At 37.6% G+C, this 18633-nt stretch overlaps 1 protein-coding gene across 1 annotated transcript; it reads right to left on the reverse strand.

The window, feature by feature from the left end:
* Positions 1-1322: 1322 nt before the first annotated feature.
* On the reverse strand, positions 1323-4909 carry LOC108966133 (protein prickle-like; the record flags this gene model as incomplete). Its single annotated transcript, XM_018928896.1, has 3 exons — positions 1323-1384; positions 3390-3393; positions 4136-4909. Coding segments are annotated over 3 exons (840 nt in total), but the record flags the coding sequence as incomplete, so codon positions are not given.
* Between the last annotated feature and the right edge of the window lie 13724 nt (positions 4910-18633).

An 18633-nucleotide genomic window follows, 5' to 3' on the forward strand; every position in this document is an offset into this window, starting at 1 on the left:
TTGAGTTCCCATTGTCCTTTTCTCATTAATAAATGTAAAAAGTGCTGATGTAGAAACATTCAGATTTATAAGAGAACTAACAAGTTCTCTGAATATAWGCACATCCGTTGTTCAGCGCAAGAAAGGATACCCAAAGCTCCGGCTCGGGAAGTATCAGAGGACCAAAGAGTAATCGACTACATTTTGAAGAGATTAGGTGGATAAAGATTTGTTTAGTTCGGCCAAAATTATGTATGTATGTAGCTATACGATGAGCCAAAAAAGTGGATGTCATAAGGACCACCCTTTASATAAAACTACATATGAAATAAATACCAGCAAGTTTTATGTAGAAATGTAAGATTGCGAAAGATTTATATTTAACAACARTGGTAGCGGCGCGCCAACGGATACGGATATTTTACGGCAATAATTTATGTGTTGCACACAGCGGTAGTCAGCAGCGTCTGTCACGTATGGATAACGCGCAACATTGGAGCAGCCTGCTGAAGGCGCTGATAGTGTGGCAGCAGGAAGAGGTTTATTGTTTTTGTGTCCCCTCTTCGTCGGTGTCTCACTTTCCCGCTACACTTTGTTGTTGTTTTACGAAATCCACAACTTTGAAAGCAAATGAATGGCCGACATAATTGATAAAGTCGCGAGGATGCCATGCGGCGTGTGCCGCAGCGGTCAGACGCGTCGTCCGCACACTTTTTAACGCATTAAACTCGTAGTAAAAAGTCAATTGGCGGCAGCTGCGTGTCGCACAGTCGGTGCAAGCGGCAAATTGCAAATTTTGGAAAGTCTCTGCCWGTACTGTTGTAATCAAAAATACATATGTACAGCAACAATGGCGATACTTGATTTTATAGCAGTGCAAGTTTTAATTTCTRTTTTTATAGCCACTTCAATCAATGTAACAAATTGTAGCAAGTTTTATTGCGCGCCTTTCGTTACTTTTTAATCAACTGTTTGTGTAATTTACTTCTTTCACTTTTTTCTGCTAGCAATAACTCTTACTTATCAAAACTGCACTTGACATATTTATGACCTCAACCACAGTAACCACATAAACCACTTTGGCGCATAAGTAAGATACACTCATGGTTGTGCTTGAGCGATAGTGGATGCACTTGCAGAAAAATAGCGGTATAAATGTTAGGATTAGCAGGATTCATTGTAAAATTAGTGGTTTTTATTTTATAGACTGTTGAATGCTTCTTTGGTTGACTCGCCAAAGCGAGATTGTTCTTGTCGCCTACAATACAGCCAACGGATGAAAGTCCACTTTGTTCCAATATTCTATAAAACACTTGCTATTGTGGTCGAGATTCTAGTTTAACTCAGTACTTAGGGCTTGGCTTATTGATATTCATTCGTAAAGTAGAAACTATATGTGAGAAATCTTCTATGTTGAAAAGGCGGTAAGGTAGTTTTTGCGTCGTTTAAGGACATCTGCAGAAGTTGAAAGTTCCTAACCAAAAATAAATTCAGTGTGTTCTGATTATGTAGACCAGTGTTTGTCACAGAGTCGATATTGTTATATTGAGACGCGATATAATCTTTGTAGTCAGTGTCAGACGCGCTTAAAAATCTTGAAGTGTTGCCTTTTGCCCAAAGAACTTTCTCACTGCTCTCGTTTCTTTTGTGAAATTTATTATTATTATTTATTCTTTAATCGACACTGTATTCAATCCTTATAAAAATATATTCTTGATATGTACCTTCATCGTACAATTTGGAGACTTGCTTCAGAATAGTAACGGATAGAATGTTAGTCAGTTAAAGACTATCAAAACAATTCAGTATAATAAAATACATAAGTAATCATTATGAGAATTATGCCACCAGTAAAGTTTATGAAAGTATTCCAATTTAATGACTGTATCACTTGTCGTTTGTGTTTTTCAATAATCGCAGGTGTGGATCGAAGGAACCTCATGTATTGATTAAAAGCTGTGAAGGTTTTTAAAATCTCTCGGTTCGCCGTAGCTTAAATACTAAGATAATTCAACATCGGTCTAGCAAATGGTGAAGAGATAAAGAAGGATGATAAGGGAACTACGTGACAATGGATCTTTCGGCTTTTAGGAGGACGATTTTTTTCTAAGAACTATAATATTATTTCTAATGACATGAATGCATTTGAAGTGAAGGGCGATTTTTGAATAGTTTAATGTGTGTAGGAATAAATGATATACTAAATAATTGTGAATCAATTTATCGAGTTCAGTTATTTCGAGTAAGCGCAGGAGGATATTTAGATTTCACGAATATACCCGAACAATACAGGTTATAGTATTTGACCAAAGAATACGTGCGAAAGAGAATTGAATATTCAAAAGACGGTCTGACTACAGACACCAGCAACGACGTGAGTGCGACTTTAGACCTCTTAAATCTACCACTGATCGAATTCGAATCAATATAAAGCTACCTATAAAAATAGAGAAAGCTTCTATTGTTGCTGTAGCTCTTTCCTAATCCTCGCTTGGGTGGTAAGATTTAAGTTGGGATGGTCATCGTCAGAATCTCACGATAGACCCAGGAAACGTGCAGTTTCGATGGGGTCAGGCCATCGGTAGAGGGGTGAGAGAGGAAGAGGTTTACTAGGCACGCAAAGGCGTGATTAGAGTAAAGCGGCCATTCATTGCGCGCGGGGCATATATTTGGTATTTTGGAGTCGATTCTGAGTACGTAGGGGTCTAACCTGCTACAACATCTAGCACGAAGTGGTGAAAGGGTCTTATTAGATTTTCTCGACAACTCGAAACTGTTCGCCTGTTATGGGTGGTAGTTCCGCTTCAAGCGGCTTCGGTTTCATGCAAATGACTGCAGAAATGGGTACGGATGATTACCTACCGCTCATTGAACTCGAATGAGCAGAGATTGTTCGCTGTCCTCTAGAAGTCATATGACATACTGTGTGAGAAGCGTTTTGCAAGCCCAATGCTACTAGGATCGTCATTTCACAGGTTGGTTTGATTAACTTAGGATTTAGGCCATAAATGCTTTGGCGAGCTAAGCACGTTCTGTTAACTATGATGATAGTCTGCTGGACTCAGTGGATGAGTGAACTTCGCAAAAAAGGAAAGGATAGTTATTGGGCTTGCCCTTTATTTGGCAGGTTTCAGTAGAGTAACTACTCTTTCCAAGCGTCGGGTATATGAAGCGCTTCTTTCAATAAAAATTCCGCTTTTCTTAAGGGTAAAACAAATTACCCCTCAAAAATGTTTCTCTAAGTGTCGCGCAATCGACATGATATGGATTTCAGCAGATTAAATGTGACACAGCTAGACATTCAATATAACAAAGTATCACGATAGGTTGCACTTGAGTGTCGTCTGCTCTTACGTTTACACGCTTGCAGCGTGACGCAATGCGTAAGAAGCCRACTAGCAACGGGCTACACAACAAAATGACAAACACCAAAGCGTTCACAACGAACGCAAGCATATTTTGAAGAATTACTTCGGCATAGGCACTGCAGCACTACCAGCAAGTGAGCCACATATCTTTTCGGTACCGAAAACTCTTGGGGCCGCGGTAAGCTTGGTAAGGCGAGCCCACAAGGCAATGCAGCTGTTGGCCACGGTTATGGCGTCTTGTTACAATTGCCTTGAAATGAGTGCTATGTATAGAGATTTGTTGAGGATGTGTGTCGCTTTGCGCTTTGGGTGTCGGTTGCTCGGTGCTGGAGCGCTTCGCGTGTTGTTGACGGTAATGCTGTAAAAAGATACGTGTTGAGTGGCGCGTGCGCACTGGCACTTCATACGCATGCGCAGTACATGGTATATATAAAAGGTACATATATGAACATATGGCTTCTACATATGCTCTCAATATATACATAAATATATGCGGCTACCACTTTGTTTCCCTTTAAAGCGTGCTTTGTGAAGTAGTAAATTAATTTCAGCGCGTATAATTGCATTCTTCTACACACTGCTAATTCGCTTTGATTGCAAATCTCCCATACAAGTACCGCGTCTGCGTACTGCAGCCCTCTTAAGTTAATCAAAACAATTGTGGCATAATTTCACGCCTAYCTGCCACGATATCGAACTCTGCCGCTAACCCGKCAACCGCRCGCAAYTCGTTTGCTAACTTAAGGCTAGACGCTTGATAATTGCCAAGTGTATTCTCTCCTTTTATTGCTTACCTGATCGGGTCTCAGACCGGGCGGCACCCAAGTGTACTCCTCCAGCGCGCAACCGCTGTCATCGTCCGAGTGCGAATGGCGCTGCATGTCGAGCTGCTGGTGACCGACCAGCGCGAAGGACGCATGCGCCGACGTTGGGTGGTGCAGCAGTGAGGGCGGTGAAGGTGATGAAATCGCCGGCGACAGCTGGTGTGGCGCATGTTGCTGTGGTTGCGGCATACCATGCGACTGTTGTTGTTGTTGATGTTGCTGCTGTTGATGCTTCAGCGATGAGCTGGAGTACTTGGACGATGAAGAGTGCGCCGAATGCGCCGGTGAATACTGTTGTGGTGCATGATGCGCCAGCATACCGATTGTTGAGGCAGCGGCATGCGGCGGCGCCGGCGGTGGCAGCTGGTGATGCGGTGGCAAATATTGTTGCGGATGCAACTGATGATGATGTAGYGGCGGCAATGGCGGTTGATKTTGTAGCTGYTGTTGTTGTTGTTGCTGTCCATGTTGCGGTGGTGGCGCGTGATGAAATTGACGCTGTAGTGGCAGCGGTGAGGTCGGCAAACCTGTCGCATTGGGACTATATAAAGCGCTAGCCGACGAGCTGCTAGGCAAAACGCTGCCGGCGAGCAGTGCTGATGTTGCACCTGGCGCGCCAAGGCCCAAACTGCCACTTCCGCYCGCCGCTGCGGCTGCTGCGCTGGGCGAGAAGTGGCGCGGCAGTGTTGGTATCTTTTGTAGATAGGAGACCTGTGTGAGCGGCGTGCGACTGATGGGYCTGCAAAGACAATTGAACAGAGAAACGAGTGAGAAACGTGAGTGCGGTAAATTTTAAGAAAATGTAATGGAAAAAGACTAAAACGGGAAATTAATTGAACTTGCGACGACGACAGATATTACTTGCTGCCGCGTTTCTCGGCGCGACAAAGCTTGCAACACCGCAGTAATCAATCAATTTTTACAATTTTATTTGCCGTTAACTGGCATTTCTTACTCTACTAGTATACTCTAGCCTTTGGGATGCATATTTTCTGTTGTTCTATTTTGGCGGCATTAACGCTATTCCTGCCTGCTGAGGTATGTAATCAACTGTGTGGCATGCGGCATAACAAATTGAAAGTTAATTAAATTGTAAGTGGTTCTGCCCGCGTCGTCCCGAAAGGTGAAGTTGAAAGTTGCAACAGCAATTAGGGTGCGCTACTTTCAGCTGCCTACCTTGCCTTGTAACTGTGCAATTGATGGTAGACAGCCGAAATTGGCACGCATTAGTTATGCCCAAATATTCTATAATTAATAATTGTGCAAATAAATCAGAGAAATTACGGCTTATTTATGGTGAATGATGTTTATGGGAAAGTGGTTGGGTGCAATCTCGTCTACCGTTTTCTGTGATGTGCGCTTCAATTTTAATCGAATTTACTCGAATCTAAGGTAAAGTAAGTTTGRTTAGGTTAAAAAGTCGTCAGAAGAGCTTATATCCTTTAAAATTGGTCACAAATCCAATCATAAATCAACGGAGCGCTTTGAGACGATTATAAATGTGTGGTCTCCTGGTTCGCCTATGATGTGTATGTCGAGATGTTTCAAAAGCTGGAAAATAGAGAAGAAAATGCAGGCACTTTCACCTCACCTTCTTTCCTGCAACCAAAGAATTTATCGAAGAGCGCATGACAAGAGTACAATCGATATCATACTTCTAGTACAGCAATAATGTGATGAAGGTGCTCTTTTTTCTTGAAGCGCTTTACGTTATCTTTGTYTGCTGGCTCCTTGGCAGCAATATAAGACTTTACTACCTCCTTGACATTTTTATTCCACGAATGTCTCTTGCCCACAATAAAATCAAGACTTTCAGACAGCTGAAAGTGAGAACCTTCATTGAGGCAAAATAAAATTATGAAATTTCGTTGTGAATAAATGGTCTTAGTCTGTTCAGCAACATCTCTTAATAATGGCAAGCCTTTTCTTATATATGCTGTAGTCATCAATACTCGCACTAAAGGATACTCCTTTAAGTTACTACGTGGATACTATCTAGGACATTTTCGCTTTACCACGAGCGGTCCCAAGGCAAATACGTTGCCTAAATTTACTACTATCAACTAACTTAGGGATGCGGGAATACCACCTTGCAAGTGATCCCTGTTTACCTTACATTGTGCACAATGCTCTCTAATAACTAAATCATAACATTTTATAAGCACTTTTGGTTTTAGAAAAATCCATTTTTGTATGCAATTATTGGAAAATAAATGAACTTCAGTCTGTTAGCTGCAACCTAATACAATTTGTAGCTTTGTGAATGACTAAACACGTTGTGTTGCTGCCTTCCTTGTTTTGTGTTGTTGCAAAACATTGTTAACAACTTACGCAAAAAGCTCACAATCAACCAACGAGCGCTTAGGAATTTTTTAGTGAAATGTGAAAAAACGCAGCAAATTGAATTTTCCATGTGTGAAAATAAAATATGAAATTTTCGCGCTTTGAAAAAATGTTCCTTAAAAAATTCAAAAGCAATACAAGTTGGAGTACTCTAAAAAAAATATATAAATAAAAATAAAAAATTTAAAAAAAATAAAAGAATAAAAAAGTGAGCACAACAAGCTTCGACTACACTTCCCGCATATTTACACATTTCTCTTTATTCTTTTTGATCTTGTGCTGTGCTTTGTTGCGTACTTTTGACAGCTGTCAATGCATGTTGGCGGATATTTTAGCGGGCTCATGACGCGTGTCTGCGTGGCGCGGCACTGCCACATGCATGCAACGGCGCGTAAATGCAATATTTTTGTTTTGTTATCACAAAGCCTGGCAAATTCGACACAGTCAGGGCGCGCAGCCAGTCAGACGACGCAGTTCACGTGTGTGCCTACATGGGTTTTCCAGCCCATGTGGCATGTATTTTGTTGTTTTTGGCGCAAATATTTTCGTTGGTGTCAATATTTGTTTCTTTGTTATTGTTGGCATGCATATGATACATTTACTTTTTAGTGTAGTGTTGGAGGTTTTGCCAGAGTAGTATAGCGGAAGGAGCAGCTGGTGTGTTGCACAGACAATTTGTATTCGGTAAAAAATAATCAAATCGAATACCCTGTAGGGAAAAAGAGAGTGTAGGTGCAATAATTAAATCGAAAGTAATTTACTTATTATCTCCAAGGCGATGTTAACGGGTTGCGTTGAAACGATATTTACATAGTCAGTGCAATTAAAGCTCGCTCAGTTGGTGTAAAAGTTGACTCTTCTTCTGTGCTGACTATTTTCTTTCTTTCATGAGAAAGCTATTAGCGTGTCGGCTGTACCGTTTACTTATTACGAACAAGTGCAACTGTAATATCACAGCATAATAGCGTTTCACGCTGTTCAGAAGCAAACTGAGGAAATTTCTGCTTAACTTCATGACGGTCGACGAAACATGAATCCACAGGTACACAACAGAGATCCAGGAACAGTTGAACCGTTACCACAACAGTCAGGTCTACGTACGTAATGAATGGATCCAATTTTTTTATCGAGGTCAAGGACTTTRAACTCAACAGAATCCTGCTGCCACAACAATAACAAGAACACCAGAAACAGTCGAAACTGTGGACTTCTCCCGAATAACCCCCTCGTAAGAACGCAAGACCGCCTTTATTCTAGAGTGGGTTTGCCATCGTTTTCGGAATTTACAAAATCTGATCCACATTTACAATCGGATGAAAGGCCAAATGCCTACAATGTCGAAATTTGGTTTTTACCGGGGGTAGAAAAATGTGCTCCTTCTCAAAGCATTGTACGAGCTTACGACTCGGACGTTGCCACGGCCAAATAGATGGATTTCTCATTGTTTTCGAACTGGAAACTGTCACGCGATGGCTAAAAAGTTGAGCCGACAGAGAAGTTATCGCAGACATTGTGACAAAAATTCACCCGGAAATTGGAAATAAAWTACAAAACAATTAATTATTCATCATTATTTATTTTGTYGCCTTCAGAATAATCTCCCCTCCCAGATATAATACACTTTTGCCAACAACTTTTTCAGTCCTTGAAACACTTTTTATAAGCATTTTTTGGGATGGARTTCAGCTYCTTCAGCGAATTTTTGTTTTATCTCTTTTATCGACTGATAACGGGTTCCAAGGAGCGGCAATCTCAATTTGAAGAAAAAGAAAAAATCACACGGACAAATCTGGTGCATACGGTGTTTGGTCCATGGTAATCATTGTGGCTTTAAATTTGGGCACAATTTGAAAAAAATCTACTTTTTTCTGGACGAGTCGAGCAAGAAGGGTTTTATACTAAAAATATCCACCAAAATCATTCGAACGGACCCAGGGAATAGCTCTTTTATATTTTACATATACTCCTACAAAAAAAAAAAAAAAAACAAAAAAAAGCATTCCAAAATGCTACCACCCACTTTTCATAGAGCATCAAAGCTTGGTACTTTGTGGGCCACCCGCTTTCAAATAGCATTTCCATTGAAGTTGAAATATTGAATTCTGGGCGTTTTGAAATTGTGCAAAAAAAAATTGCACAAAMCAATTTTGTTTGTACTCACTTTGACAGTTTGATGTGTCAATTTCGCTGTAGGCGTTGCGTTAGTGCACAGCGTTTGTGGTTATTTCAACGTTTTCTGTTTTGTTTTGTTTTGTTTTCGATTTTAGGGTTTGTTATCTGCGCCATTGCAGTTTCTACGTTTTTTGTTTTTGTTTCTAGTTGTTTTTGTGTTCTGCGGTTGTCTTTCAATTAATTGCGAATATTTTTATGCTTTCGTTTGACGTTTTGGCTGTTATTGCAAAGCGTTGTTTTGTTGCTTGTTTTGCATATTGTGTCAAAGGAATTAGTTTTTAATTGGTTAAGCACAAGTGGTGCATACTTTTTTAATTAATAAACTATGCACTTATGCCATCTATGTTGTTAGCCACGCTAATTGAATTTGCGTGTTATTAAAAAACATTTGAAGGCAATATTTTAAAAACTTTAGTCAGGGACTAGAAACTTGTGCAGTGTTGTTTAGTGAACAATACATTTTTTGAAATTGGAACACTTTTTGATTTATTTCAAATAATTTAATTATTTAACTAAACCAAATTGCCTTTCACAATTTACAAGAACTATCTTGAATAACGTAAAACTGAATGACGTGACTTTGACAGCTCGYGTTCATGTTTGTTTACGGCTTTGTGCTGAAATTTGTCATTGTGATCCGTAAGGTTTGTCGTTTCATCCTGCCTCGTTTAACCTTTGGAATTTGTCCAAGGTCATTACGCAAATTCAGGTTCTTCGAAAAAYCTGTAAATCCAAAAAAAYATATTTTCAGATGAGGCTCATTTCTTGCCTAATGRCTTTGTCAGCACACAAAATTGCCACCACTGGTGAAAATATGTTTTTTTGGATTTACAGATTTTTCGAAGAACCTGAAGTTGCGTAATGACCTTGGACAATTTMCAAAGGTTAAACGAGGCAGCATATATACATATATTTGAAAAAGCTTGAGGTGACGTTCAGTATTTATGATAAAAATATTATATAGAAATCATTTTGAYCAAATTTTATTGTTTTATTTCATTTTATAACTCCGTCGTCCTTGTTGGCATTCCTTATAGCCAATTATTTTAATYCGGTATTCTTTTCTAGAAATTTTAAACAAATTCCAAACTATCTCCTTAAATGATATTTGGGAACTAAAATTATTTTCAAAGTTAAAACTGTTTTAGGGGCGCGGCTTCAAAATTGACTATATCTCAAGTTGTGATTGGTCAATTTAATTTAAGTATGGTGAATTATCGTACACATATCGGCCGATATATGAGCTATTTCTACGCAAATAAGAGGGCATGTCCTACTCAAAACAGTGTAGTTTTGTGCCTAAAATAKATCAAATTATGTGCAAACTAGACCTAGCCCCTAAATAACTTATATTAGTAGCTTCGAACATCCGACTGACTTTGCTCCATATGATTGGTGATTGTATGTGAGATACTTTAATAAAACACAGGCAAACACATTTTTAGTATGAGACATATTAATCGAAGGCTGGCAAAAATAGATAAAATGGGTGAAAACCCCCCACTGCCTTTTTTCTGAATCAATTCCTGTTTTTTTTTTTATTTTTTTTTTTGATTTTTGCAAGTGGCAAGAGAATAAAATATTCGGTTACACCCGCCGTTTGTTTGTTGTTAAATTGTCGACATCAAAATTAAAAATAGATTAAACGATTGGATTACACTTTGCCTCATCGTTATCTTAGCATTGTTATTTAAGGGGTTACATGGGTTTCCCCAGCCTTTATTCCACAATTTTTTTGTCATATAAAAAATAAAACAATTTATTAGAATTTTTTATTGTTACAAACATACATTATTAACAAAGAAATTKTGAAATTTTTGGAAAAAAATATTTTAAACTCGGCCATTGCGATGCCATTTCCGAAAATGCTTCGGGAAAAAAATGCGCCCTGTTGGCAGTATAACTCTTTACAGGATCATCTAAAGTGAAAAAATACGTGTTTTAGGAAAAAAAAAAATCAAAAATATTGTATGAACGATCTGTGCAAAATTAAATGAAGATTGGAAGAGTAGCTCTAAAAAGTTCTTTAAAGACGGCGCCTGGCTGGTCTCGAGCACGCAAGTTCTCAAGGCTGTATCTCCGAAACTTTTACTCGGATAAACKTTGGCACAATATTCCATGAATAATGAAAAACTCTCAATAGTTTAGACTAGGTGACCACTTCCAAGAATCATTTCAAAAATGCAATGCACGATCTAGGATATAAATTTCTTCGCCAAATAGAGGCATACAAATGAGCGCAWATTTCAGCAATAAATCTTTTCTTAACGGTAAGTTGTGTGACTAATAGCAATATTTCTCACAGCCAAAGTTGCAATTCAAAGTAAATAAACGAAAACTATGCACCTTTGTAGCGGAATACTATGGCCGGTTCAAAGTTGATTGAAAAAGTGGAGCAATTTCTCAGTGCGCCATTCAGGTGGGCCCGAATTTGTAGCGCCACAATTTGGCACGGTCAAAAATTTGCGCCGCATAGCAATGCATACACACACACACACATTTTTGATATATACAATTCCTAGCTTAGTCGAATTTCCTTATTTTGTTTACAACCGATTTGGCGCTTTGTGCARCTAAGCGTCACTACGGCGACGCTAATAAATGCACACAACGCCTTACAACTGCAATTTAGCAATTCGAAAAATTTCACGGTGCATTAGTAATTGAAAGAAATCGCAGGTCTCGAAAATTTCGCGAAAAAAAATGCAGCATTTTACTGCGCCAAACAGATTTTTCACGCAATTGTGKCTTGTTGCAATTTTTTGCTGCGACTTTTTGGTGGCATGCACAGTTTCTCAGCTTGGTACTGTTACAAATTGGTAGTTTGTTTGTTTGTATTTTTGTTGGTCAGTTGATTTTYCTACGCTCGAGTTTTCTACTGACCMGTACCATGTTTTAATTTAATGCACGTGCATTTTACGGTAATTTCTTGAAATAAATCCCTGCAGTAATCCACGAGGCTTATTTATTTATTTAATTTTGGCCTAAAGAAATAATATAACACATTAGAAATGAGTTCTTAGAAGATTTTGTTTGTGAAGTGAAGAAATTTAGCTTTTCTTGGTCAWCCATGGCTACTACCTTGGAAAAGAGATAGATGGTTTACAGGTTTCACGGGTTTCAAAAAATCGATTTTTTATTGCCTTACTAAACCTTACAACACCTCTGGAATATTCTTATATTAGTATTTGATAACACTTCCGAAATTCTAATGATCGGATGAAAATTTCTAACTATTTGTTTGCCTTCCTCTTATTAGCCAGCCATACAGCCAAYCTGAAACACGAATATGAAGAAAAATAACTTAAGTCATTGTGAATAATGCTGGTGGATTGCCTRTTCTTGACAGGGTAAAAATGCGTTMCGGCTGCTTAGAASACCCGACTGTTTGGGGGTTTTGTGTACGAATAATGGTTTACAACTACTTTTCGTGGAGGGATATTGGAAGACATTATTCTGAGCAAAACATCGTAAGTGAACGTACTAAAAGAATATCTGAAAGTTCGCGCGGCAAAGTTGGGAAGTTCAACACCATTTTATCATATATAAAGAGATCCGGAGTGGACACTATATAAATTTGTCCGCTATTTATCGACATAAACTTTATTCTAATTTAACTAAATTAAATAGCCATATTTGAAACGTTTAAAGCTCAAAGTTTTTAATATCCGTATTATTAGCACACACTGTATTACTATGAGCGAATAATAGTAAGACTTTGTTCCTAATTTAAACATTTATAATCAATATTTATGTCGTCCCTCTCAAAGTAATCCTCCTTGGCCCCAATACACTTGTGGTAACGTTTTTTTCAAACCTTCGAAAAAGTTTTTAAAGACACTTTGCGGAATATCTTTCAATGTTTAATGCCTCCAATTGCTAAGAGTTGCCGGCCCGTAAGGCACATAATTCCTGTATTTTTTAACGAATAGCTTCGCACGCATAACGACGCATAATACTTAAATATTATTCCTTGTTGGCATTTTGGCCCCTCGCAAGGAGTTCTAAGTACACCACACCTCGACAATTTAAGAAAACTGTCAACATAACCTTGACTTTTGACATGTTTTTTCGGCTGCGGCTCACCTTTACCAAAATATTCGCTYCTGCTTCAGAGTAGTAAGAATAKATGCAAGACTCATCGCCAGTAGTAATACGTTTCACGACATGCTGGTAGTCGAAAAAATTTAGTAATTTGGGACAAAATGCTCTTTCAAAATGATTTTCACTAATCTTTCCGATATTCCAACGATGCCAGTAAATTCCCTAATTGTCAATCGTCGATTTTCATGCACCAATTAATTTTTTTTTTATTTTTTACTCACGCCTACTTGATGGCCGTCGTCGACGCGTCTTCGACCCTCTTTGTGAAACTGTATCAATCAAAAACACTTCTCCGCAACAAAAAATTAACACCGAAGGCTTTCTTAAAATTCAATGGAACTTTTTTTTGAATAATTTCACTCATGGTAAAATTCGCCGTATGCACTTTGTGTACTTCAGAAAGACAAGCGTTTACTAAACACTAATGATATGATATTTCGATGACAGTCATGCCCACCTAGTAAATAAAATATTTCGAAATTTAAATTAAAAAGTCTTACTAGGTTTTGCCCACAACAGTATGTTCTCTAGTATGTGAAAATAATTTTTGTTATTTTATTTATAAATATCATCGAACAAACACTTTATTTATTATTTACATAAATTTTAGTTAAGATTAAGTTGATGCTTTCAAAATTTGTATAGAAATACAAAACTAGGTCAAGTGTACAGCTTCAACGCCATTCGAAGAGCTGACAGCTGTGAATTTGAAAATACTTATGCATATTTACCGCTATTTCATGACACAATGGATATTTCAAAGGCTGTAAAACAAAAGAAAATATTTCGCTTATGCTTTTGAGCAGCCATAAACATTCTTTTGCTAAACTTTTTTCAAGACGAAAAGCAAACGAGTTACTTAACAGGCATATTCTGTTGCATAACAGAAGAACGAAAAAATTTCAAAGAAGACAGTGAAATCTACATTGTATGAAGGTAATAAAAGAATACCTGTAACCTGTAATGATTCAAAATAATAAGAACAAGTTGAAAGGAGAGAATCTTCAATGTTTGAGCAGTATGTAGGAAATATATAGAAATGGAGTTAGTCACTAAACTAAAATGTGAAATTTGCTGTTAAAGTAGCTATTGTGGTTTTAGTTTTTTTTCATAAAGAATATATCAAATATGTATATATGCATTTACGTACACATTTTTCCCAAGCACAAAATATATGTATACGAAACTGTATTTATWAATTATTRTTGARAACTTTTAAGCATAACGTAGCAYCGTAATGGAGAATGTTGAAGTTTCAGTGTAGAAACTCTGTACACTGAAACTTCAACACTCTCCATTATGATTTAGTTGATGCTTCCTTTCCATCTTAATTCAACCTAAATGACAAAAGCTTAACGTAGCATAATTAGTTTTCATCGTTAGTTCAGGCGCACACAGAAAAATATTTCCGTATGTTTAAACACATTCATTCATTTATTTTTCTTTAGCTTAAAATTTAAAAGCGGAACATAGTTTTGGAAGAGCAAAGGCTAACCGGCATATATTTATTTGCCTAAAAACACTTTGCTAAGCAGACTTTTCTCACATTAGTCAAGTACCGCATTCCACATTTCCGCTTAAAATTTTGACAAGAGCAAGAAAAACGCCGAAATACACAGTATTATGTGGCGCAGATTGTATGGGGAAGAGATACTTAGCAATGAAAAATATTTAAACATTTGTCTACTCAAATGACAGGTACTTTAAAATAACGGAAACAGTTAGACCATTTAACAAAGTATCGGACATTAAGCGATCACAATGGTCGGCTGAAGTGCGTTTCTTGAAGAAAAAAAGAAATAATATAAAAAAAAATATTTGTGGCTGATATTAAGTGCTTGAAACACGGTTGTAACAGTGCTTTGCCAATGATATATTTATAAAGTTAATCTATCAGTTATATAATATATAATGTATATTATACACATACATATATATATAAATCGAAATGGAATTTTTTATTGATTAGAGTGCACTACACTATATTGCATCTACGACATTTTCAGTTTCTGCCATTATTTATGTATACGAGTATACAACCAAATTTAAATTTTTTCTAATTGAAAATTTTCTATCGTCTATTTGTTCTCCTGAAAACTTGTGAAAAATGATGTTACRTTATGTAACGATATAAGCTTTAATTATTTTTATTTTGTATAAATTAGCTGTTTTCCAAAATTTTTTAATACATTTTGGAAGAAAACTAATACTATAAATATTCTGACGGCGGATTCATATACTCGTTTGCATTATATCTGTTAACACTATTCTTTTAGTAACCAAACTAGTCGACGGTATGGGTAATTTGTCTGTATGTACATATTTTATATACATATATAGCTGTTCTTCTTATTACAACAACATGTCTTTGCAGGCGACAGGCTCATGAAATTGCTGTCTCGGAATTTCACCTCGGAGACTTGTTCTGTTGTGACGCCACCTTCGTTGCTTGTCGATAATCGTCGGCGTGTGTGTGTCACAGTTGTTGTTTATGGAGTTGCTTAAACTTCGGTATATCCTTATTACTGCTGGAAGCGAGTGCAATTTTGTGCTATACTGTATGTACCCATTATGCTCCTTTGAGACTTTTTCTCACTTCTACATACATACAATGCTTCCTTATTTTTATTATTACGTGCATTATTGCCATTGTTTTTGAGCTGCTTAATTCTTCTTCGCTTTCTTTGTGCCAAGTACATGTGGCAGTTCACTATGCTCTGCACAATTATTGCTTACATTTTACAACTTGTTGTGGCGTCTGGCGCTACAATTGCAGGAGCTCGCGTGCCACCACTTAACGGTATGTGTATTTATTTGTATGTGTGTGTTAGTGTCGAGTGCAAGGTACCACAGGTCGTGTGTGCTACTAAAATTTTTATTGTTTTACAACTTCGATATTAAATGAAGGTATGGACAGAATGTTGACAGTTTTGTGTAGACAGGCGTGTATCCATCACGTACATACAAGTTTGTGCAAGTATCTACATATGTATGTGCATTATTGCTTTTGAGTATCAGCGTCTAACGTGAATACCTTACAGACAGTGCCAACGTTGACACGCATGTCGTAAGCGATTTTTGAATGCACGATTAAAATAAATAAATATACTTTTGTTGAGGAAGAAACTCTAAACAATACAGAAATCAATAAGAAGATATGTGTAAATACGAAAAAGTTGTATGTATGTATTTGAAATGCCGTCACACCCATACGCCGCAGTGTGCACGCGTTTTTTTTCTTTTTGTTTTCATTTATTATAACTTTTTTGTTTTTGTTTGTTGGTTGCCAACAGTTTTCACCATAACCTCTTTAACAGCATAAAACGTTATAAAGTTTGTTCGTTAAACAGTTTATTGTTGCTTGAAAAATTCCCCACTGTCTGGTATGTCTTCATAACTCCATTACTTACTAGTGGGTGTGTTTTTGAATAATTTCAAATGATTTCACGTACTAATAACGGTGACTCCAAGTAGAGGTACTTTTTTCAATAGCCTTTCTTTGACAGATCACGTTAAGTCATATCACGATCTCATGTTAGTTTTGTTCAGTATTTTTTTGGCATTTCATCATGGAAAGACTTACGCCTGAACAGCGCAAATCGTTCAACTTTATTACGAAAATTTAASTTCAGTTARGAATGTGTTTCRCCCGTSTCCTAATACCCAYCTTGAGACCYRGCAWWCATTATTGGATARTATTCGATCGAATAGACCATGTTCAGCACGCAGTGAAGAAAATATCGCAACCGTATRGCTGAGAATCTATATGAAGACCACGGAGCGTCGATTCGGCGTTGTTCGCAKTAACTCGGACTGATGTATGGTCGTAAATTGAAGGACAAAATACTTAAACTGAAAGTACAAAATACAGCTTATGCAAGAACTGAAGCCGCTCGACCTTCCCAAGCGCTTCGCTCTATGGGCTTTTGAAAAGTTTCAAGAAAGACCGACGTTTTAGAGCCAAACTCGAATGTTCAGCGATTAGGAACATTTCTGGCCCAATGCGTATGCAAACAAGCAATTTTGCCATGGTGTGGTTTGCGGGACGGTGGAACCTCCGCTTTCGCCAGTTTCCATTTGAAATGCTCGAACAAGCCATCGAAAATTGAACTCAATGGATGGATCATCTCAGACATAGCCATAGCCAATATTTGAAAGATATAACTTTGAAAAAAAAAAAACAAAATGCCAAAGAATGTTCTTTCGAATGCTAATAAACATGCCCTCACCAAATTTGAAGTTTATGTTTTCTTTCTTTAAAAAGGTAGGGAAACTCGAAATGTATCACTCTTTAGAACACCCGTTTTGCCCACTAGGTATAAAACTACACTTCTTTTGAGAACTTAATGCTTTATAAGAGATATTAAAGTAATATGTGTTTCGTAAAGATATCTCGTAAAACGAAAAAGTTTTGCATATAAACACTTAATGCCAATTGTTAAGTTTGTATGAGAGCTATATGCTATAGTGCACCGATATCGGTCGTTTCGACAAATGAGCAGCGTTTTGATGAAAAATCGACTCAGCTCACCACGTTAATTATTTACATACGTATATACTTATACCATCTACTTTATAAGGTCCCCGAAGTTTGCTTTTGTTTGTTATAAACATCGTGACAAACTTAATTTCCCTGTTCAGTGTATAAAAAAGTGGTATACTAGTTACTACTAGATCAACGAAATAACTATTTCTCTCTTCCTAATTTTCTATACTCTTGTTCAAACAGATTCTCTTTTCGCTTTGTTCACAACTATAAATCAGACAGCAGCAAATATTCACGGTTGTTATCGCTTTGCAAGAATTTTGAGCAATTAATGTTGGCGGATGTTTTCGCATGCCACCACCATGCAAATATTGTAACATATCTATGCATATAAATATATGCATAAGTATACAAATGTATGTATGTATGTACATATATGCAAGCCAGTTAATAAAAGGATGAAATATACATATATAGTATACATATTCATATGACTTCTACACGAGTGTGTAATAAAGGTTTGCGAAGCAGCTGGAATACTAAAAAAAAATATGCTATATGTTGTCAGTCGTAGATTGTGTAACTTGCAACATTGTAGCGCAACATTTGCTGCCAAACAATTAACTTCGAGCGTTTGAGTGTTCACCAGCGCATGCATAGACCGAACAACATACGAACATATTAAGAAAGCCATGCCATGCATTTATTTATTTACTCTTGCGCTAGTAACCTAACATTGTTTTACCGTTATAGCGGCGCGCTTAGTAATATCAGAGTAAAAGCATATGCAAGCCAGGTCTTTTGGACTGCCGCCGCTGGATGTGTGGGTTAGTGAAACAATTTGTAACGGTTGACGAGTGAGCAAGGAACGCGAGCAAAATAGTTATATTTGTGTGTGTGTGTGTGCATATGGTATTTAAGTGCAGCGTGCGCTTCAGGTTTTAGTTGCTGACTGTATCATCGTTTCTCCAGCACAAAAGCGCCAGCCGCACAGCATATTTACGGCAGCGCTTGGCCACAATTTATATACAAATAAACACACAAGCATTTTACGATGACCAACAGCAGTACTATGCATACACACATGCATCCACATACACACACAAAGGCAGCTGGTAAGCGCGCACTGCTCTTAAGGTGCATAAATTTATGTATACATATACTATGGGTTTCGCGTGAGAAGAATGCGAATTAGAAGCAATTTCAACAATTTGCCCAGAATTTATGCATTCACACCTGCGCCAACGGTGCGCGCGGCGACCACTTGTTAAACGCTAAGCGGGGCTTTGGCTGAGCGTCAAGTGTTGCGCGGCGCTTTTGTTTGTTTACGGCGCGCGTAAGCGACACCTGAGTGTGT

Source organism: Bactrocera latifrons, unplaced genomic scaffold (genome assembly GCF_001853355.1).
Source record: "Bactrocera latifrons isolate USDA-ARS-PBARC rearing strain unplaced genomic scaffold, ASM185335v1 scaffold_1560, whole genome shotgun sequence".
NCBI classification, from domain to species: Eukaryota; Metazoa; Arthropoda; class Insecta; order Diptera; family Tephritidae; genus Bactrocera; species Bactrocera latifrons.